This window comes from Girardinichthys multiradiatus, chromosome 15 (assembly GCF_021462225.1).
Source record: "Girardinichthys multiradiatus isolate DD_20200921_A chromosome 15, DD_fGirMul_XY1, whole genome shotgun sequence".
NCBI lineage: Eukaryota > Metazoa > Chordata > Actinopteri > Cyprinodontiformes > Goodeidae > Girardinichthys > Girardinichthys multiradiatus.
The window spans coordinates 13,951,113-13,970,305 of NC_061808.1; the positions used below are offsets into that span (position 1 = coordinate 13,951,113).

The window sequence follows — 19,193 nt, forward strand, 5'->3', positions numbered from 1 at the left end:
TCTTTATTATGGTTAAATAAAAGCTTCCGAAGAGATTATCCCTACTTCACCATAGTCAAATTGAGCTGAAAAGAAAAAAATAAATTTGGTAGACTTCTGAAAGACATTAAAATGTGAAAACGTTTTGAGATTTATTAAACAAAGTATGCCAAAAGTGTGTAATGCCTAAAAAGCATTAAGACAATAATACTGTGATAAATAGATGGCTCAAACTTGAACTGAACTACCTTCTAGATTCTTTCACAGTTTTGATTAAGAATGGCAAAGGAAGGAGTTATCCTGCCAGAATCATTTCTAATCCAAGAAACTTAAAGAAGTATCAATTAAAATGACCGGAGTCACATTCATTTTATAGGGATTGTTAGGAGTGACAATAATTATGGCCCTGAGAATTTTGTTTATAACAAATAATTTGAATTGTAGATTTTTTTTTTACTGCTGAAGGAATGTGCTGAAATAAAAGGCTGTATTTTTCAGCTCAAGATTAAACCACAACAAGAATAATTTACTTTAAAGTACCAATAGGTGTATATGGTGGTGTAACTTCTATTTAGTACATATTTTACATTTTTAAGACTGGGGCCATCTCTTATGAACTGAACCAATTGATTCAGACACAAAATAAAGAAAAATGTTATCAATAGACAACAAATGTTTTGCAAAAATGCATTCCAGATTCTGTGAATCTTGTTTGTTCTCAAGGGAGAAACCCCACATTACAATCATCCCAGTGGTTTGGCTCTCAGTGGTTGTTTACACTTAGCTCTGCTGCAGCACCATCAATGCATTCACAAGACCTTTTTACCATACTGAAAAGAATTATCTCAATACATATTTTCCCAACTGTATTATTACTCTATCTTACACATTTGACATTCAAATTAAAAAGAAAGAAAGCGTAAAAAAATGTAAGCCTAGTTTTGGTATTATTGCTGCAACAAATATTTATTGAAAATAAAAATGTATTAAGATTACATATGCAAGAAAACTTTTTGAGCCTCAGGTAATGTTCAGCATATGCCTTGTATGTTTATTGTTTATTTCATGCATGCACAATGGACCATGGAGCTGTTCATTTCAGTCCCAGAAATGGAAATAATAAAACAAGGAAGAAACACACTCTAAAAAAGTCTGTTCTTGGAGCAGATTACATAAAGTTTTTCTTCTTCTTTTACTTTTTTCCTCAACAATATCAGATAAATGCAAACTCTATTGCAGCTTTAAGTCTGGATTTGCTGTGATGCCTCATTGGGTTTCAGGAACACTCTCCAACCTGATATGTAGGTGTATGCTGCCAGTGCATTGCTGATGAGGGCCATGTTGACTCTGGAAGTGGAGTTGATCACAGGATTCATGCCTGGTGGCTGTGATGGACTGTTTCCTCTGCCTGTTCTGGTTTCAGATGGTTTCTTCTTGTCGGGGCTCCGAGCTAAAATGAAAAGATACAGTTTAAGAAACAGTAGGCCACCATAAAACTTCAACCTCTAGCCCATGACATTCAGAATGAGTAATTTATCACTACTTGGGTAATTTCCAGTAAAACAGACTGTATTGAGAAAACATCAGTCAGAAAACTGAGTCACCTAAGTCTCTCAGGGTAGTTTTACTAAACTTCGTTGAAGACACACACATGTACAGTACATGAGAAATATATGATTCAGAAGATAACACATCTGCTTCTGTTTGATTTACTCTGACTCAAAAACTTCAGGCGACAGAGAACCACATGGAAATAGTATGCACTATGGCAACATTTCAAAAGCTCCCCCAAATCTCAGGAGGTTCTGTTAATAAAAAAAAAAACTGCAACTATTTGCTCCTCTGGATTTTCGTCATTTCTGTTTGCGCTGTCTTTGGTCACATATGTCATAGTCTAATTATTATGTACGGCCTTTTATTTAATCTTAAGGAGGTTCTTTTTTGGCCACATCATTATCTCCACCAATGAACAATGCAATGGTGGAAAAACAACCTGAAAACAGATGTGAGATGCACTTCTATTTGAGCGTCTGTACCCAGTCATATTTCTAAGTTTGGACTTTTTGTGTTCAGTGAAGGTAAGCACACTTTGTTAAACTGTGTTACCTCTAATTGTAGTTTTTTTAAGGTGTGTCAGACTTTTCTATCTGATAAATACAGTTAAGATTAGGATTGCTCGCTGTGGAGTTAAGTGGTTCCACCTGGACCGATTAATGTGCCGAGCACCTCAGTTTAACATTCAACCAGAGCATCTCTCTCTATATCAAACACAAAAAGATCCACAGAACTGTAAACAGGAATAAAGACAGCAATCTAGCTCAAAGAAATATGATTTTGTTGAAAGAATTTACAACTACGTATATTGGAGAACAAAAACAGCCATATAAATAAGAGGGCTATTTTCTAGAAACATGTTCTTAAGCAACTTGTTAAGTTCTACATTGCAGAACGCAACAATAAAAGGCAGGAACAAAAGCAGTTTCAGAAACTTTGTCTTCACATGAAGAGTAAACATGCTAACATAGCTAGCCTTCCAACTCAGCAATCTGTTCTGCATCGAAACCTCATCAGCAGGAACTAGACCTATATGTATTGAAGACTTTGGTTGCATGTGTTGAGTTAGAAAGGAATGATAAAGCTATGCTGGATTCAGATGATGCATTGTTAGAACTTTACAGGTAACCCTGTGTTGGAGCAGCATATTAAGGCTGGACAGGATAAAACACAGTATCTGTTGCTGCATGGATCCTGAATGTCATTTATAAGTGAATCAAATGGAATACAATTATAATATTAATTCAGTCCTTTTATTTGTAATGAAATCTAGTGTGTTATTTTACTGAACTTTAAATCTACTGAGTTTTTAAGCCTATACCTTGCATTGATTTAATTAACTTTAATGTAGAGTTGGATTGTTGTTTTGTATCTGCAAAAGCCTCATCTTAAATGACTTGGAACAAGAGCTGCACAACAGTCGTATTGAAAAAGATATGTTTTGGACATTCCTAGATGTGGAGTTAAGGTTTGAGGGAATGGTTTAGGACATCCACCAGGCCTAATTGCCACAGAGACGCATATTATCACTTAAGTGCAGATGACTAACGTGGTGCAGAGCACCATCATCGCCTTGACGCATTTATGTCTAATGCGACAGAGAGGTACATAGCCGTCAGTTACACATTTGTAACCGAGAATACATTTTGAGCAGCATAGTCTATATTGACCCAGCACTGTGTTAGAGCTCTGGGGTCCCCAATCCCTATAAATCCCATTAAAAAATTTGCACACTCTGATGGTGGTGCAATGCTAGGCTGTGCCTCATCCTTCACACGGTTAGGCTTAGAAATGGCACCTTCCACCTGCCATACATTTTTAGCAAGTCTGCATATAGTACAATAATTCGCTGTTGACAATAGCTTTAGCTGGCCTTATTAGGCCTGGTTGAGTCAAGCCTATAGTCTACATTACTTGTACTTTATCTTCTAATAAGTTTCAAGTGGCTTGGTTGGTTACGCAGTTGAAATTTTAAACATCAACGCATAATTTTCTTTGTTAAATTTATATAAAAATGTTCCTGTTTCATCAGGTGTTTTGTTTTAGATAATTTCTTATCATAAAAGAAAGCAAACGAGTGTTAATAAGATCAAATCTGTTTCCATCACTGTTTCAAACTAAGACTGACCAAGGAAGATTTAAGTCAAATTATGTACCCCTAGCTGCTTGTCTTCGACATATGGGCGATCTGCCATCCCAGTCACATTGAGCGAGAAAAACAGGTTTTTCCCAACAAACCCAAAAAGGATTTCTCAATGTCAAGCATGGAAATGAATCCATTAATGCGTCAGAGGCTGTTAGTGCTGCATCATGCATTCCAGGTTCCCTTCCTGCTTGTTCCCTCTTTTAACTCCTAATTCATTCAAGCATCCTCCCAATCAGTTCTGTGCCGGTAACTGAGCAGAGTAATGAGTGTTGTCCCTAAAGAATGAAGCTTTGTTTATTGCTGGGCTATCCTCTTTTTCATTATTTCACTTTATCAGTTTTGCTCTGTCCTTTTTTCCTTATTGGATGTTTGTCATTATAAGATGGGCTTAGACTGTGCTTAGATGTAGTCTAATCAGTGTATCTTTAAATGCATAATGTTTGAAAGACCAATGATCATATACTAAACTGGACACACATGGAAACAGTTAAACTTGTGACTTTTAGTAAACACATACCCCTAAACTTGAGCCATAAATTATGATTGCTCTTGATTCCTTGGAAGGCTGTTAACGTTTTGTGAAGAGGTTGAAAGTTTAAGACTGGACGTATCAGCTTGTGTGTTTGTTTTGTTGCTTACTTGGAACAGTGCTTTGGACTGAACTTCCTCCAGAAGGGCCGTCTCCCACTACATTGGGGTCACGGGTGGCAGGGGGTGAATGGCACACTGGTGGTTTATGCCCTGACTCCTGGAGCAGCCTCTTTGGTACTTAAAAAAAAACAAGGGAAAAGTGATGCAAAAGGATAAGATAATATAAAAATAATTGCAGCATATTCAGGGAATGTTTTTTTCAGAGGTCACATTGACCAGTAATTTATTTACCGCAAGCAACCTAAACAATCTATCTCTTAAGTAATATTTCCTAATACAGAGGTACTTTATCCTAAACAAATGTTTAACAATTTCAATAGTTTTAATTTAATTATAGCCATAAAATTAAGAGGAATATACAGATTTGTGCAGCTTGTTATAAAAAATTAAACAGCTTCATACCACAAAATTTAAAGAAGTTTGCAAATTTTCCATCCTTCCATTAAAAACAAATCTGGATGTTTGGACATTTTTGTGATTGCAATATCTTTTGTTAAGGTAACCCTGCTTTAAAACTACAACAGGGAAACTACAAGTGGCACATCTCTTAAGCAGATAACTGCAGATTTGCAACCGGAGCAGGTAGCCTGACCGATTAACCTGCTATTATTAGCTGGTTATCATTGTGATACTCCATAAATAGCAGGATGGTAAACAAGTTTCATATTTTGTGCAAAAAAGCACCTACAAACTACAGCTACATTTAGCGAAGGTGTATTCAGTTTATGCTCAAGTTAATGTCTCAAAATCAAAATACAACTATATAAGCCATAAGTTTAAAATAAAAGAAATTAGATAATGTTATATATTTCCCTCTACAATTTTATGCCCTTTAAGCTCTTGTTGACAATATTAAGCAAGAGCCATGATTTCCATGTCATATTTTCATACTTAAATCTTTCAATGAAACTAAAGATCTAAAACAGGCTATAACAGAAGTCAGAGACGCTTAACAGATGCCGTTAATGAAGACAGAGGGTTTCCCTAATGCCTGGTGTGTTTCATTAAAACAAAACAAAAAAAAAATGTCATTAAATAGTGGAGGGCATCCTCACACTCCTCTTGATGCTCTATACAAATTCACAAAAGTCAGGCTTCTTCAATCTCCCTTACAGCCAACACGCCCCCCCAACAGCGCCCTGTGATTCAGAGAGTCTGCACTGTTTCCACCAGACACAAACCCACAATACAGTGGGCTATACATTCCTGTCCGCTCACATGTGGTTTTTTGCAGGCCAGGCCATGCTCCGGTCACTGTGTTTGTCTGCCTTGTTGGATCAGCAGTGATTTGCAGCTTGATAGATGACTGACTGTCTGGGTTTCTGCTGTTCTCGCATGTTCATCACTCTGGACAAAGAAACGGACGATGAAGAAAGATTTGCTGTGTTTCTGCAGGCATCAGCGCTTCTAAGACTCAGATTCTGACACGAGATTGAGGATTAAAAAAAACATCTAGTTTTTTTAAAAGCCGAGAAAATAAATATACTTTCCAGGGGTGTAATCTGGCTGTGATTCAAACGCCAATCAAAACTAAGGATAGAGCTGAGCAGACCACATTTCCTCCGTTCACTGGATACTTATCCCCTGGACACATTACAAGGCTTTTCCAATTGTAAGCAATAATGAAAATATAACCACTGACATTTAAAACTTTTACTCCAGGGGAATTCTATTTGGCAGAGTTATGCACTTATTTTTAGAGCACTGTGTAACTGCTGGAGAATGTTTCAGGGCCTTTGCAAATAATTAGATTTACATCATGTTACAGGGAACAGCAGTCTGAATTCTAAACCAATCACAATTATCCCGAGTGACCTCCAAAAAAGCTGCTATACTACCGCTTAAGTTGGTGTCCAGAGGAAACTATTATCGTTGAAAGAGTTGGTAATATGTAAACAGAGCTTGTGCAGAACTTTAACACCATTTTGAGAAAAAACATGGCAGCTCTGTCTTTGTAAAGTACCATTTTTAGTACTATATATAAGTACTATATGGTGGATGATGTCTATGTGTGATAAGATTCCATAAACACACAAATGACAATAGGGAAATAAAATCTTGAGTTTGTATTTGTATTTCCCCAAATCTTCTCTGAACTATTCTATAGGTTTGGGGTAGCTACTGCAAAAGAACAACATACTTTATATTTAAGGGTCTTGAAACAGCTAAGAGAAACTGTTTGATTGACTGGAGTGCTCTTACTGGATACAGAGAAGATCAGATATATAAGATGCTGCAAAATGTTATTGGAAGATAGAACTGGATATCATCTGTGTAGCAGCAAAATGGGATATTATGTTAACTGAAGATTAGCCCAAGAGGCATCATATACAAAATTAACAACAAAGGGCCAAAGATGGACCCCTCATGAACTCTACAAGTAAGCTGGAGAAGCAAAGCAATGCTCTAACTGCACTGAAAAAATGTTTAGTCAGGTATTTATTAAACCCATTGATTTATACCCTATGTTTGCAAAAGTTGCAATTAGTTATCATTCCCTAAATAATGTGAGGATATGATGTGTTTAAAAACAATGTCTCCAAAAAAAGATCTGGTTCAGAAATAATATGTTAAATCACATCCTACATATTTCCTGCCAAATATTTTTTATATAGGTCCACACATCGGCATTAGGGATAAGTTCTTAGTGCATGTTTAAGGATGATTTAAAAGATGTAGTGTATAGTGATGAAGCCATCTGTAAAATTGATCATCTTCAAAATGACATTTTCTTGACTGGACTACAAGTGGATACACTGGATTCAGTCACAGTGGTTCAGCTTGTGGAAACAGTGGCTGTTTAAATTTAGTAGGAAGGAATTTGAAAGGTCATACACTAGAATGCTTTAAAGTTTTGGTCATCAGATGAAACAGTTAACTTAATAGAGAAGTAAAGAACAGTGAAGTGGCCTGGATAAAGGTACATGTAAGCACAAGAGGGTCTAAAAATTTTGTTATTGAGTTGTAGTTATTTCAGTTGGCTACTCAGTAAAATTCAATATGGTTTTAACCATCTTGCCAGTTGGAGAAGCGTATATTGTTACATTTAAATACCTCCCTGTAAATGCATCATCATGTGGCAAACCAAAGCAATATATCAGCTAAATCCGTAAGAGGAAAGGAAAAAAAAAATCTTTATACCTCATTTTATCCAAAGCTTTTTGGCTCAAACTAAAACAAATACAGCACAAAATTTGGAGGTAAAAGAAACAGCGAAATCGAGAAATGGGATTTGACCTCAAAGCTACCGCCCTGTTCTTCCTCATCAATCTGACCCATTAATCACGAGTCCTAAAATAGCCCTGATGGCACACCCCCATCTTTCCCATGCCCCGCCCTGATTACAGCTTTCTGATTGGTCCTAATTGGCTACACATGTGGCCCAGGTTCACAGCCAAGAGACGCCACAGCGCGACACACACAAACCCTCTCGAAGATGAGACGCAGTCGCATTGCCTTTTATAAAAACACGCTTGAGCGGAATATATTATGATGACCACTGCTGTTCTGAAAATAAAACAAAAAAGTTAAAAAGAGTTAAACTTCTTGAACTAAATGGCCGCAAACCATACCTCAGCAGCCAGGCGGTTAGACCGAACCAGTAAAAGAGGAAAAAGTGGGGGTGAAAGGGAGCAAAACCGAGCACATAAATCACACCCTGAAGCCTGAATTGTAATGACATGCTCACATAAATGAAGGGCAAACGATTGGTTGTAATTCTTAAAATAGCTTTGCCAAACGAGGCCTCTCTGCTGAAGCTGTGTCTTTCAGAGGCCTTTATCGCCACAGGGAGCGTAGATATTAGGCGGGAAAGAGCCCTCGTAACAATGACCCTTGTTTACACTGGCAGAGCACAGCTTTGTTTTCACTCGACTCTGTAGACCAGTGCGTGTGCATATGCATTACTGTTTGTGTGCCATGTGCTGACCAATGCAGAACATATATGAGGTAAAATCTCGCAAGCCGAAGGGGATATAATAAAATATTACGGCCTAATTATCTGAGGTGAGATCAAAACTATGCCAATTAATTTAATGTAAGGTAGACCTTGAGAACATGCAAGGGTGGGGGTGGCGGGCTTCAGGGGGATAAACATTTACAGCATTGTTTTAAATACCCTGAAGTTTGGCTCTGAAACTGAACATACGCAGTGTGTTTAAGGCGAGAAAATACAGAGACAATGTGCTGGCATCTTGTTGGAAGTCTGAGCATAAACCGTCTGGTTTTAATTAGCACACAGCCAGTGCCTACTCAATCTACATCAATAAAAGTGCTGATTAAAGCTCAAAACTCAACTCATGCACACAAAATGGTAATGATTGAATTAATCTGTTCGAGGTTTATTAACACATGGAAACAAGACAATGTTATATGCTCTTTTTGGGTCTTTATCTTGCCTCCCACAGACATGTAGACAGACATCGCCATGCACACATTCATGAACTCATCCGCAAACCCAAACACGCACACTCACCAAGAGCCATTTTTCACTTAGGTAATGACATTCCTGTGGAATAACAAGCGAGGTAAAAGGGCAGAAGCTGAAGGTGTCAAGAACGCTTCCCTATTCTTCCTCCCCCAGTGTAACGCTATAACAGAATCCAGATCCAGCCTTACTGAGCTTGATTATGAATAGGTGTTAGTTTTGATAGCTTATAAGAGACAGACAACACTGTGCACTGCATGGAGACAACACAGTATAAAGATGTAAGCGGGTTTAAGTATCTTCAAGACCAGTTTATTTTCCACCAAATAAATAGAGAAATAAAATCTCTATCTATGAAAATAGTTTCAAATGTTTTACATTTTCATCTCTTTTTTTAGCTCAGATCCTGTATGTCAGAGGGCATGTTTACCTCGCTCATTCTTGTCTTGTGTATACCAAGTGGATCAAGTTTAACAGCAGTAATGTGAACACTATCAAGGGATTGGTGGTCTGCGCTAAGGCCTTTTCCTGGTTCTGCTCCAACTTTATGTTAGCTTAAGCCATGCAAATTATTTTACTACTTTATTAGGTGTAGAGTTTAGAGTGTGCAAGTGCTGGTAAAGAGTTACAACCCACCATCATTGTGGTAACTAAAGAGGAGTCTTGAAGCAAAAAGACAGTTGTTTTGACACACTTATTTTTGCACCTTGAACAATTATTGACATCCCTGGTAAACTTGCATATAAAAGCCTTAAAAACATGAAGTCCTGGATTAGAAGTTATGAGACTCTGATCAACCTAAAATAGAAAAGGTTAAATGGCTGGTCAGAAAAACAGAAATTGGACCACCATGCTTTAGCGGGACCAAGTTGTGCTGACTGAGTCTTAAAGAACAATCTTTGGTGTGGATGCTGTTACTAGTTACTGGAACAGTACCCGCACCCCACTGACTTTCAGCATCAGTGAGTTGTTTGAGAATGAAGTCAGGGGAGGCAATATGCAAAGAAGCTATTAAAAAGGAAATTATATTTTGTACATGTTGAGACCTGTTTAAGGTTTATTCAGGCAATGAGAGAGCGATTCATCAAGCAGATAACATAGATTTCTTCTTTTTGTCCCTTTGAGCTTCCAACGTCTGTCTGTAAGGGAACATGCTGAATCAGCCTTTAGGAAATTATCAGTTCTAAGGAATACAAATATTGCTGATTTAGAAATGCTTTGCTTGTTTTAGCAGTGCTATCCACAGTAATCACAAAAAAGACAGTTTAAACACACATCCCACCTTCTGTGGGAGAGACATGAATATAAATGTACACACACACACACACACACACACACACACACACACACACACACACATGCAAAGACCCCACAAACTGAACTCCAAATAGTGATCACTCACACCTCACCACAACCATCCATTTCACTCCATAGCCCCAGCTGTTTTAACTATTCAAGCACTCCTCATTCACAGCACAAGCCCATGCACAAACAGGGTATCATTTATATGCATGCAGTGACAGAAATAGACAGAATAGGGTCATAAGCATGTGTTAAAGACACGTTTCCAGTGCTGTCACTCAGACCCCGCACAGACATGTAAATTAACTTAGGTCTTCGATGTAAATGAATTAAATGCACTAAAATGTACTAAAATCTAAAATGCACCAGAAGTTTTGACACTGCAAGCAGATTAAATCTCTGTTGCCAACATGGATTTACCAGCTGAAAACAAGAGAAACTTGTCTGATGCTGAGGTAAGCAAAGCTTGTCATTATCTGCTGTCTATCTGTGGGTCAACAAGGATGTGCCCAACGCTGAATCATCAAACCACCCGCCTCAACTCCCTCCTTCATAGTTATGAGCTCATGAGGGCTATGGAGTTTTCATAGGCCCACACAGCAGCTGAGGTCACCAAATGACAGTATCTTCTGTAAACCACCAAGACGGAGATGTGTTATTTGTTCTCGCTGATACGGAATGGAGGAGGAACAGAATGTTGCAGGATATGTTTTGGCATAATAGGACATAAAGGCAACAAGCATGTCCTGATGGCAAGGTTGTTCCAAACAATAGTGCTATCCTTAGCACAACAGCTAGTCGAACAAAGCAAATAACATCAGCAGTTGATGGAACTCCACAGGGAACAGGGGAACACATGATGCATTGATCAAAGATTAATTTAACGCAGAAAAGCATGCAATGACAGCTTTTGCAACATATCATCATAGGAGCATCCAGCAGCATCCAGCAGTAGCACGCAGCAACATCTGATGTTGAGGTTTAATTCGATCTGCATTTAAGTTAGTCCTGTGTCTAAGATGTTACCAGTGTCCCACTCTTGGCCAATAATTGTTGTGTCAAATAGATGTGAAAAAAAAGACCTTTATGGAGTATTAATTTAATGTGCTTTATCATGTGCAAAGTTGCAGTTTTGCAAGAATGATGCCGCTGGATTTTTATTTCTGTACTGGACTTTCAGGCCTTTTCAGTCATAATTTTATTTGCACAAATTCTGCCACTCTCCCTCCTGCAAACTTCCCTGCCGTCTTGCCGGCATTTAGGTCTTCATCACATCTATTGACACTCTAATGCCTCTTTTCTATTCACTGTTCCAGCACCGCATGGCTCCATTCCGCTTGACCTTGCTCTACTCAGCATGAAACCTGCTGAGTTTCCATGTACGCACTAGCGGCTGGAGCTGTGGCTTTAAGCTTTACCTCCAGCCATCCGTGTTGTGTGCTGTGCTCCATAACCGTGTGACAAAAATGCATGTCACCATTTTTCTGAAACACGACTGAGCTGCAGCTAAATGTTGCAGTCTCCTGTAATGCACAGAAAAGCCTGCATCCCATTGTTACAACAAGGGTTAGACCCACTGGTTGCTTGTGAGGATTTCATGGGTTGCCTGTAGCGTAGCAAGTTTGAAAAATGGTGGTTGTTTTTCTGCTCATAGACTCATACCACTGATCATCCCCATGGCCAATCAGTGAACAGCAGTCTGTTCATTTCACATCTCAGCCCTGCTCAGCCTCAATGCGACCTGCTGCTGAGCAGGTACCCAAAATACCCAGTACCGGGCTGAAAAAAACAGTAATGGAAATGGTCACAAAACAGGCTGACTGTAGAGAAGCCGGCTAAAGCAGAGCCAATGGAAAAGGCGCCTATAAGCCTTAGGTGCCTTTCACAAATGTCCCTTTCCAGTGGCTCGATTTGGCCCTACTCGACTGTACTTGGCTCACTTGGCGAGCGTTTCCATTACTGTTTTTTCTGTAGTGGCACCTAGTTTTTTGGTCGTTGCTCCTGAGCAAATCCGACTAGGGCCTACATTTGACGTGAAAAGACTGCTGTTCACTGATTGGCCATGGGACCTAGGAGAAATGAGAAGGTTTTCGCTGAGGTAGTGCAGAGAAAAGTTAATAAAACTCATAAGCAACTACAATTATATTAAGGACCACATTTGCCAGAGAGGGTCAAACTGAAATACATTTTTTTTATTTACAAATCATAAACCGTGCTTGAAGGCTGAAAGAAAAGAAAAAAAGACACATCAGCGGTCTGAATTACATGCAGGCGGAGCCTGATCACACATACAATCAGCTGCTCAGACGCACAAACATTTACCCCAAAACACACGAAACAATACCATCATGAAACAGCGTGTTTGGTTCGGAAATTTATTGTCTTTAAGCAAATCTGCAGGAGGAGGGAGCAGGCAGAGAGCAGCTGCCTGTAATCAGACTACCTATATTGCATCAACCAGAGGATGTCTCAGCTGAATCCGCAGAGCACGAATGTCCAACACCTAATATCAACCTAAAACTAACTTCACTGCGGTCAAAAGTCTGTGGTTTTGCGCTTTAATGTCCTTGTCCTCATTATTGCCATGGCTGAGACAAAAACGTCCTCATAACTTCTTTAGGAAAACTCTGCAGCATAACCAGTCCAGACAGCAGCATCTTTCCTCTCTGCTTCTCCTGCCACACACCCCTAACATCAGAACCCCTGAGCCTTTTTTTATAAGTTCTGGCTGGGCTGTGGTCTAGATAATTATCCCAGTGGATCATTTTATATATGAAAAAACATATACACTCACCGGCCACTTTATTAGGTAAACCTGTCCAACTGCTTGTTAACACAAATTTCTAATCAGCCAATCACATGGCAGCAACTCAATGCATTTTGGCACGTAGAAATGGTCAAGATGATCTGCTGCAGTTCAAAACGAGCATCAGAATGGGGAAGACAGGTGACTCCTGTCAGCTAAGAACAGCAAACTGAGGCTACAATTCACACAGGCTTACCAAAATTGGACAATAGAATATTGGAAAAACGTCGCCTGGTCTGATGAGTCTCGATTTCTGCTGCGACATTCAGATGGTAGGGTTAGAATTTGGCGTCAACAACATGAAAGCATGGATCCATCCTGCCTTGTATCAATGGTTAAGGCTGGGGGTGGTGGTGTGATGGTGTGGGGGATACTTTCTTGGCACACTTTGGGCCCCTTAGTAGCAATTGAGCATTGTGTCAACGCCACAGCCTACCTGAGTATTGTTGCTTCATTCCTTTATGACCACAGTGTATCCATCTTCTGATGGTTACTTCCAGCAGGATAACGCGCCATGTCATAAAGCACAAATCATCTCAGATTGGTTTCTTGAACATGACAATGAGTTCTCTCTGCTCAAATGGCCTCCACAGTCACTGGATCTCAATCCAATAGAGCACCTTTGGGATGTGGTGGAAAAGGAGATTCGCATCATGGATGTGCAGCCGACAAATCTGCAGCATCTGTGTGATGCTATCATGTCAATATAGACCAAACTCTCTGAGGAATGTTTCCAGTACCTTGTTGAATCTATGCCACGTAGGATTAAGGCAGTTTTGAAGGCAAAAGGGGGTCCAACACCATACTAGCAAGGTGTACCTAATAAAGTGGCTGGTGAGTGTATAAGACATTCTTGCATATACAATAATACAAACATTATTATTAATTTATTTATGTTTTTATTTTCTATTTACCCAGGTTACTTTAATGTGACTATGTCACACAGTAACTTTAATAGCAGCACAGCGCACTGTGCTGACGTCTGGAGGCGGAGCTTCAGCCGCCATAACTTCAGCCATCAGTGGGTCAGCGGAAACACTACTGGTACCGTACCGAGTACAGCGAAACCACGTGGTGAGGAGCTGCATCAAAAGGAGCCAGTGGAAAAGGGGCAAAAGTAAGTCATTTTCTAGGTCAAATTTATATCTTGGTAACTAACCTCAGTTCCTTCTGTCAATGGAAATGACGGGCACAGCAAAGCAGTAAGCTGAAAATAATGCAAAAATGACAACAAACTTTATTTTAGACATGAATTTATTGTGTTTATAGGACATCCTGGCGATTTTTTTGATAGCAGTAACATCGTGCCTTCTGCCCTGCTTTTGACTCCTTGAGGACATAACCATATGGTGTGTTTTTAATATTATCAGACTCTGCGTCTGTCTGGAAAGGGCTCAAGCAAATCACCAACTACAAGCCGAAAGCCCCCCACTCCATCAACGACCGACGCCTCGCCAACGACCTGAACGAGTTCTACTGCCGCTTTGAAAGACAAAGGGACAGTCCTGCAACCATCTCCCACGACGCCCCCCAACAGCTGCAGCCACAATCCACCACCCCCACCTCCCCAACCTCAAGAGGGGCCTTGGCACCTCCAACCCCCACCCTGAAGTTCCCCCCCACCAGCCCCCTACCCACGCCGAGGACGGCTCTTTCCATCCAGGAGAGGGACGTCAACAAACTCTTCAGGAGACAGAACCCCCGGAAAGCTGCTGGTCCGGATTCTGTCTCACCAGCCAGCCTGAAGCACTGCGCTGATCAGCTGTCTCCAGTCTTCACAGACATATTTAACACCTCACTGGAGACATGTCATGTGCCAGCTTGCTTCAAGTCCTCCACCATCGTCCCTGTTCCCAAGAAGCCAAGGACCACAGGGCTTAATGACTTCAGACCCGTCGCCCTGACCTCTGTGGTGATGAAGTCCTTTGAGCGCCTTGTGCTCTCACACCTAAAAGACATCACCGACCCCCTCCTTGACCCCCTGCAGTTTGCCTACAGAGCCAACAGGTCTGTAGATGATGCAGTCAACCTAGCCCTTCACTTCATCCTCCGGCACCTGGACTCCACAGGAACCTATGCCAGGATCCTGTTTGTGGATTTCAGCTCTGCCTTCAACACCATCGTCCCAGTTCTGCTACAGGAGAAGCTCTCCCAGCTGAGTGTGCCCGACTCCACCTGCAGGTGGATCACTGACTTCCTGTCTGACAGGAAGCAGCGCGTGAGGCTGGGGAAGCACGTCTCTGACTCCCTGACCATCAGCACCGGTTCCCCCCAAGGCTGTGTTCTCTCTCCTCTGCTCTTCTCCCTGTACACCAACAGCTGCACCTCCAGTCACCAGTCTGTCAAGCTTCTGAAGTTTGCGGACGACACCACCCTGATCGGACTCATCTCTGATGGTGACGAGTCCGCATACAGATGGGAGGTGGACCATCTGTTGGACTGGTGCAGCCAGAACAACCTTGAGCTCAACGCTCTAAAGACAGTGGAGATGGTTGTGAACTTCAGGCAGAACCCAGCCCCACCTGCCCCCATCACCCTCTGTGACTCCACAATTGACACTGTGGAATCTTTCCGCTTCCTGGGAACCATCATCTCCCAGGATCTCAAGTGGGAGCCAAACATCAGCTCCCTCATCAAGAAAGCCCAGCAGAGGATGTTCTTCCTGCGGCAGCTGAAGAAATTCAACCTGCCAAAGACTATGATGGTGCACTTCTACACAGCCATCATTGAGTCCATCCTCACCTCCTCCATCACCATCTGGTACGCCGCTGCTACAGCCAAGGATAAGGGCAGGCTGCAGCGTGTCATTCGGTCTGCTGAGAAGGTGATTGGCTGCAGTCTACTGTCGCTCCAGGAACTGTACACCTCCAGGACCCTGAAGCGGGCCGGGAAGATTCTGGCTGATCCCTCCCACCCCGGTCACAGACTCTTTGAGACTCTCCCCTCTGGCAGGAGGCTGCGGTCCATCCGGACCAAAGCCTCACGCCACAAGAACAGTTTTTTCCCATCTGCCACCAGCCTGGTTAACAAAGCCCGGAAACCACACTGACACTCTCCCTTTCCCCCACACCCCCCCTTTTTTTGCTGACAGGACACCTGTAACCTGTAACTCTATGCGTTACATTAACGCTCAGCTTGGACTCCTGCTTACTTGCACTGCTTTACTTGCACAATGATCACCTGCACTGTTGTATTGCTCTTGCATCTTATACTGCTCTATATTTACTCTCACTCACTTAAAACTGTGCACTTATATTTATATTATATTGTAGATATGTTTGTACTGTTTAATTTGTACTGTATTGCACCGACTACGCCAAAACAAATTCCTTGTATGTCCAAAAACGTACTTGGCAATAAAGCTTTTCTGATTCTGATTCTGATTCTAAACAGTTTTGCATTGTTTTGATGTTTTTGTCTTGTTTCTTGTTTAGATAATTGTTATCAAACCACAAAAATGGCCGAACAGGGTGAAGTGGAATGCTCTTTGACCTGGAGGGGAGCGTGGTGTGAAGTGACTCTAGCATTTAAAGAGACCGCATCAAAATGAGTTGCTCTCAGATTAACTTCAGAACATGGGGTCAAGAGGAGCCTGTTGAGCTGCAATAACAAGAGGTTTAGACCAAAGCATTGCAGTTCCACTTTATATAGACAACAACTGAATGATTTAAGTGTGAAAAGGAAGAATTCAATAGCATGATATGTTGCCTTTAAGGAAAATTTAAAAAGGCGATCTTACAATAGTCTTTGTTACAAGTTAAGGTAGAGAAAGCAACCACACAAAGTTAGAAGAGAGTAAAACACATTGTTTAAGAGATTCTCCACAACAGTTTTTTTTAGTAAACACTCAAAATAACTGAGTAAATTACAAGTTGTTGCCCTAGACAGCATGAAAAAGCAGCTTCTTTCAGCATCTGTGCATCATCATGTGCTCTATGATTTGATGCCATGCATCTCACTCTATTCGTTATCATTCAGGTAAAAACATTACCACCTGCCTCTTGTGTAAACTGCATCTCAGAGTAGATCCTGAGCTCTGTCATTGTCAAGCAATTATAAAAACCATAAATGAGAGTGATTACAGCCGCCAGCTCTCAGATAAGTAATACCTTACTGTATTACACAAACAGAGAATCATTGATAATTTAAGCATCATCACATTTAAAACAGATGTGTGGGAGTCAACTTCTTCTCATGTGTATCTAAATGTGAGGCATGTATTTTTTCCTTCATGTGTTGACAGAGAGCTGGGCTATATTAGAGGTCATTTCTGGAAAGAGATTATGATAGTGAGGTCTGGATCAGTCTGTTTGTCATCAGTCTAATCATACAACACATAAGATTACATAAGGGGGAAAACTGCAACACCTTTTGTTTAATCTACTTCTAAAACACCATTCATGAGTTTTAACTGCTTTATACATGATTGTTAAATAGTAAATATGGAAAAGAAAAGTGTAATTTAAGCTACCGTAAATTCCGGATTATAAGCCGCTACTTTTTTCACACACTTTGAACACTGCGGCCTGTACAACGGTGCGGCTAATGCATGTTTTTTTTCATGCCGCCAAAAACATTTTGCCTGGTAACAGTAGACCAATCAAATTGATGAGTAGTTCAAAGAGGTCCAATGAACTTGTGCAATAAATCAAGAGCACTTTCACAATTCAATTACCGGTATTGTAAATCAGACATTTATACTCAACCCCCATCAACATGGAAAATCACCAACAGGTTTTGAAACGCTGGACTGCTGCGTGATTAAGGGGTAAGAGCAACAACGAAGAGGCTGAAGTGAGTGACGAGATCCTGAGGCTGTTCAATTTGGACACTGAAGAACATGACTGATGGTTTCAGTGCGCAGGAAGAATATGAAGAAGGCGATCAATGACTTTTGACCTGGTAGGCTGCAGTGTATATCAGTTAGGAGATATTAGAATATTGTTTGTGCACTGTTCAGTAAAAAAGCATTTGCAATGAAATTTGTGTGTTACTGATAAGGTACGTATATTTAAAGGTAGCCGTGTTAACCACTGTTTGAAAAAAAACAGTGGCAGTTCAATAATCAAAACCACAGACTAGGAATCTATCAAAAACTGGTACCTTTTACATGTTACCAAATGCATTTGGACCACATACGGATTGCAATTATCAGACTAATCCTTTCCCAGCAGGGCAGTTTTAACATGATTCTACTGTCAGCTATTATTAGAATCAGATCCAACGTTAGACAGTAGTAAGCAGGTGTTACAACAGAATACACTCAGCAGCTGTTTGTGATCAACAGACAAGGAGGACAGATGAGATATGAAAAGAGAGGAAGACACCCTCTATAAACATGTCTCATTCCGATTTTTTGGCAAAGGTGAACACATCCAAGAACCTTTTTTAGACATATCTGCCATACATACAGACCCCACAATGATTCTTGGGTCAACCGATCAGGGTAAAGACTGAAGTTTATGTCCAATGTGTTTTCACTATTCTGAATACAGCTGGTTGTCTGTGTTGCAGTCTATATTTCCTGAGACAACCAATACATGTGCTTCTGTCTCCTATGACTCCAACTCCAGCCAACTGATCCACAGTTTTAAAATAGCTTGAGCCCAAACAGATGTGGAGGCATGGCCTCAGGGTTAGGAAAGCAAAAAGACAGAGTACAAGAGATCTGCCGAGAGAAAAAAGCTAGACTCAGAGAGAGGTGCATACACTTTTACAACAGACTTAAAAATAAACACCTGCTGCTGCAGCTGAAGTACCCAGCACAGATCAGAGAACCGGTCCATGTAGCCAGACACTAGCGATAAGAAAATGAAGCTAAGCTTTCAAACAATGTTAATGACCATTTCCACAATGATATTAAAATTGTACAGATTTTAGTGAGAAGCATCAAGTATTTTAGCAACTCTGAATTCTGGTGTCTAGAGAAAACCTTGGTTGAAGGGCCAACTGTGGCTGACAAAGGCAGAAAATGCTATTTGATCTGTGAGCCTTGTCTTTTCTTACAATGCCTCGTGGTTATTTGACATAACCCAGACCAGTATGAGCATATACATGACAAAAAGTCACCATTTTACACATTACACTCAGATGTATAACACACCATAAATCTCCAGTACTAAGCTGCAAGACTGAGACAGGTGAAGACAGGAAGTAAGTGTTGGGGGGGTGGGGGCAAAAATAATAACTTTCACTTTGATGGAAGTAAGTTGGCTTTAAACTGTTTTAATTCCTGTAGATGTGATGTTAAGCATAGAAATAGCACCAGGAAAAAGATGACTATGAAAATTAAGAAAGTTGATCCACAGTGGTGTATTTACAGAGGTGTC

At 40.6% G+C, this 19,193-nt stretch overlaps 1 protein-coding gene across 2 annotated transcripts in view; it reads right to left on the bottom strand.

Moving 5' to 3' along the window:
• Positions 1-19,193, bottom strand: part of LOC124881596 (protein eva-1 homolog A) — a 97,540-nt gene that overhangs the window by 3,343 nt on the left and 75,004 nt on the right. For both annotated transcript variants that reach the window (XM_047387225.1, XM_047387226.1), the window contains 2 exons: positions 4,319-4,447; positions 1,274-1,429 (listed from right to left, as the gene is read on the bottom strand). In XM_047387225.1, coding sequence (XP_047243181.1) covers positions 1,274-1,429; positions 4,319-4,447 — 285 coding nt within the window. The remainder of the gene's footprint in view (positions 1-1,273; positions 1,430-4,318; positions 4,448-19,193) is intronic.